Here is a 13,544-nt window from a genome sequence, read left to right on the forward strand (position 1 = left end):
CTTTGTGCAGCACCCGCCACAATGCCAAATATGCATGTTGTGCATTGGCATGCACAATGTGACAGGCACCGCGTGGTGCCTGCCACTTTGTGCATGCCAATGCACCCCCCAACACCACGGGGGCCCGCAATGGGCCCCTAAAGACAAACACCGCATGCCTTTCCATGGCGGCATCGCAAAAGTCAAACTCCGCTGACATCTTAATATGGCGGGTGGTGCCTGCTAGGCACCGCCATCATATTATTGCCCAGGACCACACGGTAAAGTGGCGGACGGTCTTTCTGTCCGCTGCAGTGCCCCCTGCCATTGTAATGGGGCGGGGGTAAATGGCGTGCCGGCGGGTAGAGGTGTCGGATGGATCGCCACCGCTGGTTGGGTGGTGGCGATCCGCCCGACATCATAATCACCACCTAAGTTTGCTTTACATCTTACATTTCAATATTTTTAATGTTTTCTAACCCCTTCAGTGCCACGCCCTTTCCCCGCCCTGTGCTGGGCGTTGCATTAGTGGGCGGGGTTCATGACGAGATAGTCTCTTCATGGGCACAGCGCAACCGTGCTCCATGACGAGACTATCTCGTCATGGGCACTGAAGAGGCTAACAAATAATACACTTTAATAATTTTTCCCTATCCTTTCTCACAGGGAGAACTCTGACCACACGTGCAACATTTCTAGAACTAACTTTACAGAGAGGGTGGGGACTTGTAACTCTATATCTAGTTAGCAATCTGCAATTTTCACATTGTGAATAGCTAAAAAGTGTAGAGATACACCTATGTGTAGCGTAGGTGTAGTTGGGCCCTATATATTTACATTAACTGTTAATATTCACAGTTGGGAATTGGTCCCTATAGTTTACACTAACTGAACAAATCAATGCCTTTTCAAGTCCTAATTACGTACTAACGAAGTGTCTTCTTTTCTTTCTGCCACAGCTTGAAAGTGATGGATTAAACCTGATAAAGAATCAGTGTTTGAACAAAACAGTGGCTATTGACAGTACTGTGGGGAATGACACATTCTTCGTAGTGACATGGCAGACTGGCACTCCAGCCATCAAACTTGTTGCCCCTAATGCAGTCTCCTATGCTAATGCTGCCTTTGTCGTGGACTTATTCTCCAGAACAGCTCGTCTTCAGATCCCAGGCACTGCACAGGTGGGAAGAATACTAAGCATAAACATTATCTACACAGTGACAGAGATCTTTAGGTAACAAACGAGTCTAAGTCTACTGATGAGTTATTGTCTTTCAAAGAGGTAATTCTCATCAAAATTGTATAAGGAATAATTTGTGTTAGATCTCTCATCATTGGTGTGGTATTCTTCCAAACATTTCGCCTTTCATCCCTTACTTTGCTTAACTCATTTTTTGGCATTTAGTCCCTGCTAACCAGTGCTGAACAGGAGGAGTGCGCAGAATCTTTCATTCCACCAGCGAAATTAGCAGAATTTGACGACTCTGCATTACTCTGGTACTGTGGCGTTCCGGACAAATTCCTCCAATCACCACATGGTGAATTTTTTTCCCCTCAAGTCTTTAGAAATGCAAGCAAGATTTGGGCATCCCCTAGCGTGGTTTTCTAACACAGGGGACGTGGGCTGATGCAAGTGGTCACATTCAGCGGCTGCTTCTCAAATAGATTTGCTACCACTCAAGTAGATTTTCTTCTTGAGCGGCTGCAAAAGCAACTTAAATGGCCACATGGTGCTGTTCTTGCTGATTTTTCAGCACTGCTTGAGCTACTGGTGCTAAATAGCAGCATGAGCAGTGCAGTATGCGTATCTTCCACTCTTTGGTGGAATTACGCGGAGTTCGGCCCACCCCTGGTTCTAAGGAGCTTGTGCTCACTCTCTAAAACATGGTAAAATTGGCCTACATCTAATTGGCATATTTAATTTACTTAAAAGTCCCTAGTAAATGGTGCTACATGTACCCAGGGTCTATAAATTAAATGCTACTAGTGGGCCGCAGCACCGTTTCTGCACCCATTACAGTAGCATTTTTAAACATGCCTCAGGCCTTCCGCTGGAGCCTATAGTGACGTTTTAAACTGTAATTTCAGTCTGGGAAAATTAACCTTTTGCTCAGCCTAAACTTTCCTTTTTTTAATACATACAAGTCATTCCTAAGGTATGTTCTACAGGCTCATTGAGAAGGGTGTAAGGTATTGAAAAAGTAGGCTATGCGGGTTTAGGTTCTTTGTGTCATTGCAGTGAAAAACTCCCAAAGTCGTTTTTACTGCTATAAAGCTATTTCTCGCACAGACTAACACAGGGTCACCTTATGTCAATGAATCAGTGCAAACTCCAGTTTGGGGACAGATCGAAAAATACTGGTTATACTCAAAAATATTATAATTTAAAATACTGGAAAAGTCACATTTTAGATTACAGTTTTGAAAACAAGACTTTTGGAAAGACAGCATTTTCCTGCCTATAGTTTCTGGGGTCCTTTCTAGGAGTTTCCAGCTGCCAGGGCCTGTTGACTAACCCTGGGCGTAGTTCGCAGAGTAGCGCTATGCGTAGCTAGTTGAAGTGCACTTCGCACTACGCGAGATAAGCGTAGCACTACACGAACTGTGTAGTGCGCTGTTCGCGATGATTGCACAGTGCCGAATGCTTGTCCGCACTGTGCAATCATTGAAAACGGCATCTTGCACAGTGCGAGCCGTCGTTTTCTTCCACTCGAATAGATTTTTACTCGTGCGGCAGCTTTCTCAACGCGGACTGGTAGTTTCTCATCGCGAGCGGTCGCGAGCATACGCGACCACTCGCAATGAGAAACCTGACCTCCCCGTGTTGAGAATCTCGCCTTGAGGTTTATTTTCCACGCTCGCGATCGGAAACTTGATGTTGCTGATCGTGAACGAGGAAAAAGTCTCGCCGGGATGTCATTTTGCTCGCTCGCGGTCGCCAACTTGACGTTGAGGACCACGAGCGAGCAAAAATGCCAACTACGCTACGCAACGAGATTTTGCACTGTGCTACGTGCAATTCGTGTAGTACGAAGTAGCACAAACTACGCAAACTTTGTGAGAGTAGCGTAGTTGTCTGCCTAGGGTTACTATTGACTACTCCTCCTTTCAGGAATGTGTATTGGGCTCTAGCAGTGAATAGGGGGACCTGGGTCTTTTTGGCAGGAGGGCAGGAGAGTTGCAGTAGCCTGCACTGATTACATTTCCATGGTGCCGTTTACAGCACTCACATGGGAATCTGACACCAGGACTACCCTTATCTTTATCCCCATAAATAGTGTGGAAGTAGGACCAGGGAAGAGGAAGGAACTGACCATAACTAATTTTGGGGGAAGGTCAAGGAACGCAATAAGCTAGATGTCTGTCATGCATCTGTCATTAAGTAGATCCTGGGAGGTGGACGGATTCCAGGGTGTTATGATGTAATTTCCTGTGCCGATGGGTGATGGGAAATTCAGTGATGTCACTTCTTGTGCAAGTGGATGATGGGAGATCCAGTTATGTCACTTCCTGGGCTGATGGGTTGTGGGAAATGAAGTTCTCTTGCTTAGCTTCTTCTTTTAAAGATGGTTTTGGTGGTAAATCAAGTAATGTCACTTCTTGTCCGGGTGGATGATGGGAATTTCAGTGATGTCACTTCCTGTGTTGATGGATGGTCAGAAATAAATTTCTCTTGTTTGGCTTTTTCTTTTAAAGGTTGATGTTTAGCTTCAAACATCTATGAAGGAGAAGTGCTGAGAAAAGTGATGAGAAAAGGAGTAACAGGACATCCCAAAACACCTTTTTATAGTTATATTACTTGATTTTCTCGGTGGAATGTTAAAGTAATTATAGCAGTATAATTCCACTGTTCACACTGATTACATTAAAAATATGGAAGTAATGTTGACTGTCGGAATATAAATCACATTAGGTTAGGACCTTTTTAAACAAAAGTAATGTATAATATCTGGAACCACTGATCAGACCTAAGTTTAATAAAGTTTCTAGGACTTCAATATGATGACCCCAATACAAGGTCTGTTCATTAAAACGTCTTCCTCCTGCTAATAATGTTTCTTCTGCTCATTGCTTAAGCTTTGAATTAGCATTTCGGCAAGAGATACCACATCAGATCAATGACACTGGTTATTCAATGTGTTTTCATAAATCCGATTGCCTGTCACTCTCTTAACATTCCAGAGCATGTGCTGACACAGCATTATTGACCATGCAACCTGGCAGCACAAACTGTCACCACAGTCCAATTATGTATTAGCACAGGATTGCTCCAGGACTTCTCTCCGTCTCCTTCCTTCTCACTGGTAATACCTCCATGTGTTCTCACATGCTGTTCCTTCTGTGCTCGGTGCCAGATGTTAAAATGAACTGTGAGTTCTGGGATAAAATACATAGCAGTCCAATAAAATTAGTTCTGCAGTACTACGATGTTATTTGATTTTCTTCTTCGGTCCTGATTATATTTTTGCATTTATTTTATGACTTGTGTTCGGAGTCTATGACTGAGATCATTATCCACTGACAACACAGAATTTCTGTTAATCAGCTAAAGAATAACATTGAGCACAAAATTAATTTATGATAAAAACAGATCTTTTCCATTCCTTTGCAGGCTGGAAACTGGGCGTACAGTCTTTGCAACACACAGGATGCTGCTCAGGTTGTAGGGATGACAGTGACCTCTCGGGCCGCCAACAACAACGTTCCCCCGGTGACGGTCAAGGCTCACATGAATAAAGACGAAACCCGGTATCCGAATCCAATGGTTGTGTATGCCGAAGTCAGCCAAGGGTTTCTACCAGTCCTTGGGGCAAACGTCACTGCCACTATTGACCCGCAGAATGGGGTCACAGTGACCCAGGAACTTCTAGACAATGGGGCAGGTAAATACACAGTCACAAGTTTCAGAACTAAACAGAGGCTTTGATTTCTACAATGGGATCGAAGATACTTGTAGAAATTATAGTTAACCCTTCAGCACACCAGTTACAGGTCTCTTTCTTGTTAGATGAATCTTCAACATGACATTGTTGAGTCATCACAATCCTTTCTACATCTAATGTATTTATGGTGTTTAGAAGAATGCACATAAGGGAACCTTGGCGCACACACAGGAGTTTGGGTCAAATGCCCTAGGCAGGAGGTCTTTCTATGATGCTTGTGACCAGGGGCGTAACAAAGGCCCCCGCAGCCACCGCGGTGCGGGCGGCCCCGAGCTCAAGGGGGCCCCCTCAACACTTTACCCTGGCCTGACAGCTCCTGAAGAAGTCCAGATGGGGGCCCTCCCTGTACTGTGCAGGGGGCCCCCTCCAGTTTCGTTACGCCACTGCTTGTGACAAATGTAACTGCAGAACAAAACTTACACAGGACAAGTGTGTACTCTTTGGATACACGCCCCCTGTGTAGACAGTATTGTAACATGGTTTCAAATGTTAGGTCTGTGCCGCGAGCTGGAGGAATACACCTGACACATGCTAAGAACATCATTAGTGTAACATTTCTCTCTCATGACATGCACATGATCAGAGCAGACTGTGACACGTGGTAAAAAGGTCTTTATATTGCTTGGAATATGATTTGTAACAGAAAAATGGAAGTTAAGCAATCCCACTAACACCGATAAATCAGATACAGTGTAAGGCGAATGAGGACCCCATATGTTCCCTGTAAAGCACCAGTTGTCACTATGGGCCACATGTATCAATCATGTTTGCGTTCACAAATGGGCCAATTCTCAGAATTGGCCCGTTTGCGAATGCAAAAAATGCTTTTCACTTGTATCAAACCCTATTTTCCAAATCGGTAACCTGTTACTGAATCGCAAAATGGGTTTGCGATTCGGTATTTGTAAGGGGCATGTTTAGGACGTCCCTTCCAAATACCAAATCGCAACGGTATGTATGAATGTTTTGTGACCATGAATGTGGTCGCAAAACATTTGCATTCTAACACCAACTTCAAGTTGGAGGTAACTCAATCGCAAATGGGAAGGGGTCCCCCAGGGACCCCTTCCACTTTGTGAATGAGTGCAAAAACTTTTTTAAAGAGCAGGCAGTGGTCCCACGGACCACTGCCTGCCCTTAAAAAATGAAAAGTGAACTATTCATTTTTTTTCCTAAATGCAACCAGTTTTCCTTTAAGGAAAACGAGCTGCATTTAAAAACAAGAATTTGCAATGCATTAGGTCTCGCATTGTTTAGAGTTAGAGCTATTGGGGTTGTAAATTACAATGTCTTTTACCTAATTATTTTTGTTTGGAGTGTAGTGGATGTATGAATAGAGGCGCAGCACTGCCTAGAGGACTTCCAATGAAAAATACCGATGGGACCAGAGAAGCAGCTGCTGCACTGGCTAGAGGACTAAGAATGAGGAATTACCGATGAGACTAGAGAGGCAGCTAGCAACACTGCCTAGACAACCTAGAATGAGGAATTACCACCTTATACCATACTTCAAATTAAAACCTCATTACCACATGTTAAATAAACTCTAAGAAAAATTTCAGAACTTTGGGAATGTAAGTGCAGTTTAAGAAAACATGGCATAACCACGAAGATCATCATTCCTCATTAATAAGAAAAATACCTCAACTACCTTTTTTCCCCTTTAGAAATGACCCACAGCCACTACATCACCAGACAGAATGAGTCCCAAAACCATACAAGTATTTAAGGCAAGCCTGACCTGCCTAATAAAAAAAACCAGGGCAAACTCTCAGCACTGTACTCCAATGGCCACTGACAACAAGCAGCCATCTACTGCAAATCAGCGCCACTAGTCACAAAGAAAGCACCAGCATTTTGCACAGAATCACAATGTCAAAAAATGTCCAATTCTGATCCCTCAGAAGGGCACGGTCAACACGGACAGGCCAACACATACAGAAACAAGCATTTACAATGCAATGGTCTCGGCAATATTATAGGTAGAGCTATTGGTATTGTTCATTATTTTTTTATCATTTTTGTATCCCTAAATAAATGGCATTGTCATTTCTATTGGCATTAGCTTTTTTTTTGCATATGTAATACCTATTGCTTTAGCAGAGAGAGAGTGAGGTAGTGAGAGAGAGAGAGAGAGGTATTGAAATAGAGAGTGAGATAGTGAGAGAGAGTGAGGTAGATAGAGAGTGAGATAGAGAGTGAGGTAGATAGAGAGTGAGATAGAGAGATAGAGAGAGTGAGGTAGTGAAAGAGTGAGGTAGTGAGGTAGAGGGATGTTGAGAGGTAGTGATATATAAGCATAGAGTGTTGTTGTGATGTAGTGAGATAGAGAGAGAGGTAATAAAAGAGAGTGAAAGTGAGTTAGTGAGATAGAAAGAGTGAGGTAGTGAGATAGAGAGTGATTGAGGTAGTGAGTGAGAGAGAGTGAAGTTGTGAGGTTGTGAGCTAGAGAGTGCGGTAGTTATGTTTTGAGAGAGAGAAGTTGTGAGATAGTGAGTTAGTGAGATAGAGTGGAGTAGTGAGGTAGAGAGAGTTATGTAGTGAGAGAGAGTGAGGTAGTGAAACAGTGATGTAGTGAGGGAGAGGGATGTTGTGAGGTAGTGAGATGTAAGCAGAGTGGTGTTGTGATGTAGTGAGATAGAGAGAGGTAGTGAAAGAGACAGTGAAAGTGAGTTAGTGAGATAGAAAGAGTGAGGTAGAGAGATAGAGAGTGAGTGATGTAGTGAGTTAGAGAGAGAGTGAAGTTGTGATATAGAGAGTGAGGTAGTGAGAGAGTGAGGTAGTGATCTTTTTAGAGAGAGAAGTAGTGAGATAGTGAGGTAGTGATATAGATAGAGGGGAGTAGTGATGTATAGAGAGTTATGTAGTGAGAGAGTGAGGTAGATAGAGAGTGAGGTAGTGAAAGAGTGAGTTAGTGAGTGAGAGGTATTTTCTGACGTAGTGAGATAGAAACAGTGAGTGATGTTGTGAGGTAGTGAGATAGAGAAAGATTGAGGTAGTGAAAGAGAGAGTGAGGTAGTGAGGGATGTTGTGAGGTATTAAGATAGAAACAGAGAGTGATTTAGTGAAGTAGTGAGATAGAGTGAGGTAGTGAAAGAGTTAGTGTAAGTGAATTAGTGTATTTGAGAGAGAGAGTGAGGTAGTGAGATAGAGAGAGTGAATTAGTGAGTTAGAAAGAGAGTGTGAAGTTGTGAGGTAGTGAGACTGGTGTAGTGAAGTTTTGAGAGAGTGTGTTGTGTTATAGTGAGGTAGCGAGAGTGAGATACAAATAGATAGTGATAGAGAGTGAGGTAGTGAGATAGAGAGAGAGTGAGGTTTTTAAGTAGTGTGTTAGAGTGAGAGATAGTTACTGTGGTAGTGATATTGTGTTGCTGTGAGAAAGAGAGAGTTGAGTAGTGAGTTAGAGAGTGAGGTAGAGAGTTAGTGAGAGAGAGTGTAGTATAGTGAGAGATAGTGAGGTAGTGAGAGATAGTGAGGTAGTGAGAGAGAGAGAGAGTTAGGGAGAGAGAGTGACGTAGTGAGAAAGCCAACCCCACACACATACAGAACCACCCACACAGAGCCACACACATACAAAGTGTATCACCCAGACATACATACAGAGCCACACATACAGAGTCAGCCAGACACAGATAGAGAGCTATCCACACAAATATTCAGAGCTACAGAAATCCACATACAGAGCCACTGACTTACACATACAGAGCTAGCCAGAGACATAGAGTCACTTAACACACATACCGAGCTAGCCATCTATACACACACAGAGGCACCTATGCACTTATTGAGCTACACATACACTGAGCCACACACACGCACAGCTACACACATAGAACCACACAGACATGCACAGACTTACACATACTGAGCCACACACACAGAACCACCAACACATACAGAGCCACACACACAGAGCGCCACAAACACAGTTACACACAGAGCCACACACATATATCCAGCCTAAACTTAGGTACACACAGACAGAGCTACTTCTAAATAGCGACACTTAGCCATAAAGCAATCTACACAGACACATGTGTACACATAGATCTATATACATTCACACAGTGCAATATAGAGTGGACGCCGTGTACCTGCGTTTAACCCTGACTCGTGCCCTGGTCTTGCCTCAATTGTGACGGCCCTTGTTCCACCAAAATCGGCTCTTTTGATTCACTTTAATTTGTGTGCACTACACCGGGACATATGTCATTTGCAGTGGGTCTAAGAGTGGGAGCTAAAACCTGCGCAACGTAAGGTAAGGCCTTGGTAGTTTGACAAAAAGAACGAGATGGGAGTTTAAAATGGTAACCAAATCCATGCATGAAAAGTTATTGCATCTCCATGACATCTTCAAAGAACTACCAAAAAAGAGAGAAGGGGCTGGAAGATTACCAACAGGTCATCGAGTCGACACAACATCTCAACACTTGGCTCCTTCACTTCTCTAACTTTCCGTGAACATGTGTGCGGTGTCTCTTATTGGGTTTTAAAAGCAGGCAAACACAAACCACTACTACACAAACATACATGCAGTACAGAAAGCACGAGTAAGAGTGGTGTGGGGAGGGGAGGGAGTTGTTTAAAGTATGGAAGAAAATAAAGAATTTGAGATAGTAGGCAGGACGATGAAGATAATGAGGACTAGTTCTTTTAGAACCTGCCATTCAGGTTCTGCACTGGGAGAATGTTCCTACCCCTCTGGGCATGAGATGAGCTCAGGCAGAAGCGTGAGGAATGAGATCGAGCAGGCTATGGCTCCAGAGGTCAATTACGTCAGACTGGTCGGACAATAGAGAGGAGGTGAGCGTTTCAGAGCGAAAGAGAGGTTTAATTTTGATTCAAGAAATGTGTTTACTACTACCGTTTGTCGACCAATTTGGAAAGTTGGCACTAACCTTACCTGCTGGTAATAGTACTTCTTCTCTTTATTCACCCATACCTTGAAAAGGCCTCTTAATTTTGGGGCAACCACTATTAGCTTCTCGAGCAGGGGGAAAAAGGACTTTATGTTCTCTGTATTCAGAATGATTTAGTTGACGTACTTATGAAGCACAGGAGACTAGCTGGCCCTCAGTACTAAGCCGGGACCTCTACTTCACAAGAAGACCTCCGTAGGCTACACCCACTCCTTAATCCACTGATAGATCCCTCCACTTTTCACATACTTGAAGCACCCAGTGGGGGGGGGGCACGGGGTTGCTGGTTGGGATTAAGGTGTATTGGCAGAGGCAGTCTGGGAAGCTCGCGGTACATCGCGCCCTGCACCTCTCGCTGTGTTACCCTCCGCTTTATGCTCCTAACAGGATGTAATACAGCCAGTGGCACAACAGTCGAGCCACATAATTTTATTAGGAACGGGGAGATTAAGTGCTTTGCCCAGAATCACAGGATGTTGTGTCCCTGCCGAGACTCGAATCTGGTTCCCCAGCTTCGAGCTGGACCACTCTGGCCATTATGCAACATCCTCTCCGTGTAAATTATTACTTCAGGTGCACCTGTCCAGTCGTTTAATTCGGAGCAAATCGTGCCCATAGCTCCTGGGGTGCCGTGTGCTGGCTGAACAAACCGGCCCCTGTCGACTTACAAGCCTGGCATCCCGAGCTGGCAGTGTTTAATGCCACTCTCGCACTGACCGGCCCAGAGTCTCGTGCACCTACTTAATGTGCTGCTGACCTGTGCGCTCGTCCTCCAGGCGCTGTGCAAGTTCCTATTACATGCCCGGTCTGTTAATGCTGGAAGGGGGTTGGTGAAGCTGCGCCATAGAGGGGTGCAAATTCGGAGCAAACCCTTACTGTGTTTCACAGGTAAAGACTCACAAATACATTGCACTCTCTGTGGCAGATAAAGCGCTGCGGGTTGAGGTCGGGCTGTGGGCGCATTCAGGAAGTTTTTCGGCGGCCAGAAGATCGATGCGTTAGCTGAAATGTAAAACAAAAAAAAGTGCGTCAGAGTACCAGTCCGGTCTGTTAATGCTGGAAGGGGGTTGGTGAAGCCGCGCCATAGAGAGGTGCAAATTTGGAGCAAACTCTTACTGTGTTTTACAGGTAAAGACTCACAGCTACATTGCACTCTCTGTGGCAGATAAAGCGCTGCGGGTTGAGGTCGGGCTGTGGGCGCGTTCAGGAAGTTTTTCTGCGGCCGGAAGATCGATGCGTTAGCTGAAATGTAAACAAAAAAAAGTGCGTCAGAGTACAAGTCCGGTCTGTTAATGCTGGAAGGGGGTTGGTGAAGCCGCGCCATAGAGAGAGGTGCAAATTCGGAGCAAACCCTTACTGTGTTTTACAGGTAAAGACTCACAGCTACATTGCACTCTCTGTGGCAGATAAAGCGCTGCGGGTTGAGGTCGGGCTGTGGGCGCGTTCAGGAAGTTTTTCTGCGGCCGGAAGATCGATGCATTAGCTGATATGTAAACAAAAAAATAGTGCGTCAGAGTACGAGTCCGGTCTGTTAATGCTGGAAGGGGGTTGGTGAAGCCGCGCCATAGAGAGAAGTGCAAATTCGGAGAAAACCCTTACTGTGTTTTACAGGTAAAGACTCACAGATACATTGCACTCTATGTGGCAGATAAAGCGCTGCGGGTTGAGGTCGGGCTGTGGGCGCATTCAGGAAGTTTTTTGGCGGCCAGAAGATCGACGCGCTAGCTGAAATGTACGCACAACAGCAAGAAGATCCTCACGGCCAGACGATACCTAAAAAATGGCGGATAGAAGCTTCCAAACTTTTTCGGATTCGAGGGCGTGTTCCTGCTGTTCTAAAGAGGGCGTGGCTAAAAAGTGGAAAGAACAGCAAAAACACGCCCCCGAATCTGAAAAAGACGGAGCCTATTTGGAGGGACGGCTCTCTCCTCCAACGGCGGCCCTCCGTTTAGGAAGCCAGCCAATGGAGGAGAAGCAAAAAGAGAGGCGGGCTAAATAGCCACTCTAGGAAACATTAAATCTCGACTTCCGGTTCTGCCTTCGGCAGACCGGTAGTCCTCGACCTAAAAAGAAAGGATTTGAGATGTGGCCAGGTTTAAGCCTGGGAGATCACGTGAGGAGAATAAAGTGAAAGGACTGCAACTCCCATCACTGCTTAGTAGCACAGAAGCACGTGCTGCGTCTGCTTGCATGATGGAGTATTTGGAAAGCTGTTTAGTTACCAAAAAGAAAGGCTCTGCTACTCCTTATAATTAAACACATAGCCAGCAAGACAACAAAAAATAACAAACTTTTAAAGAAGTCCAGAGAGAGAAAGAGCTAGAAAATGCTCAAATACCAGGACTGAAAATGATGGACTGGAAGGAGGAGGAAGAGGACCAGTCAGCCCCTGGACAGGGCTAAACATGGCCTGCAGTAGAGAGAAGTAAAACACTAGGAGCAGCGGATCAGGCAGTTCACGCTACATAAAAAAAACTTCAAACTCAATTATGTGTAGTGGAAAATGAATTTTGAATCGAGCACAGAATGTCTGAAAGGGAAAATGAAGAAGCTTCGCCCCCTAATCACGCACCGGGTCTACACAAACACAGGAGGTGGAGGCTGAGGGTAGAGATGAAAAATGGATACTTTATTACAGCTGGAAAAAATATTATTATTAATAATAGGTGCCATAATGTTTAATTTGCAAGGCACACTTCTTTTAATTAGCAGTGGTCCAAGCTGGGAGCTGTGAATAAAGCACATTATTTATGATTACAGATTGAAGAGGGAGAGTGCTAGGCAGGGACTGGAGAGGACAGGCAAAAGAAGTAAAATGGAGAAACGAGGGGGACGCATAGGCAGGTGGCCTGGGTTTCACTGCTTACAGGAGAGGAGTGCTCTTTCACAAAATGACTGCCTCGTTTTCACCTCTGCCTGTGCATACCATGGGGGGGGGGGGGGAATCATGACTGTACGAGGCCTCTAGATGTAAGACGATGTTCCCAGGAAAGCCAGGGCTGGCGCCAGCCCGCCTATACCATGTGGGGACATAGTATGTCAGCCAAAAACAAAGTGAAACTAAGGGAAACATCACTGACATGCTAAGAGCGACAGACCATATTAACGCAAAAGGGCCTGTGGCCGCTACCGTGGCCGATTTACCCCATCTGTGACTGCTAGGCGGCGGCAGAGTCTTTTTTGCAACATACCAGTAGCGTAGGAACTGCAAAAACACTCAGCCGTCATTGGGAAACTGGTGTATGATTTAGAGAAACAATTAAGTGAAGTTCCCTAACTTAAGCGTGAGAAGGTTATGAGGAGGCCAATAGTCAGTGCCTAATTATCTGTGTGCAAGTGCACTTTCTCCCCACTACCTCGAACGCATCTGCGTCATCGTGTCCATCTTATCACCATCAATGTGTGCCTGAGGACTTCCACCTCACCGCCTACACACCCCTGAGCCCGCACCCTTCACCTACCTCGCCTTCAATGTCTGCGTACTCCCGCTCCCTTCATTTCAATATGTGCCTGCGTACCATCTCCAATATATACAGCCTGTGTGTGGACACTTACAACCCACACTCCCACGTGTACCTGGAAACTACCGCCCCACATTCAATGTGTGCGTGCGCACTTCTACCGCCATCACGGTCCTTGTGTGCCTGCCTGCTTCCATTCCATCACCTCCAACATGTGCCTGCACATCTACTCCCATCGCCTT

At 45.1% G+C, this 13,544-nt stretch overlaps 1 protein-coding gene across 1 annotated transcript in view; it reads left to right on the top strand.

The window, feature by feature from the left end:
* The window catches only part of LOC146834645 (calcium-activated chloride channel regulator 1-like), a 537,414-nt gene that overhangs the window by 437,987 nt on the left and 85,883 nt on the right, over positions 1 to 13,544 (top strand). The window contains exons 10-11 of the mRNA XM_085602116.1: positions 939 to 1,160; positions 4,592 to 4,862. Of these exons, the coding sequence (XP_085458242.1) occupies positions 939 to 1,160; positions 4,592 to 4,862 (493 nt within the window). The remainder of the gene's footprint in view (positions 1 to 938; positions 1,161 to 4,591; positions 4,863 to 13,544) is intronic.

Source organism: Triturus cristatus, chromosome 4_2 (genome assembly GCF_964204655.1).
Source record: "Triturus cristatus chromosome 4_2, aTriCri1.1, whole genome shotgun sequence".
In the NCBI taxonomy this organism is placed as follows: Eukaryota; Metazoa; Chordata; class Amphibia; order Caudata; family Salamandridae; genus Triturus; species Triturus cristatus.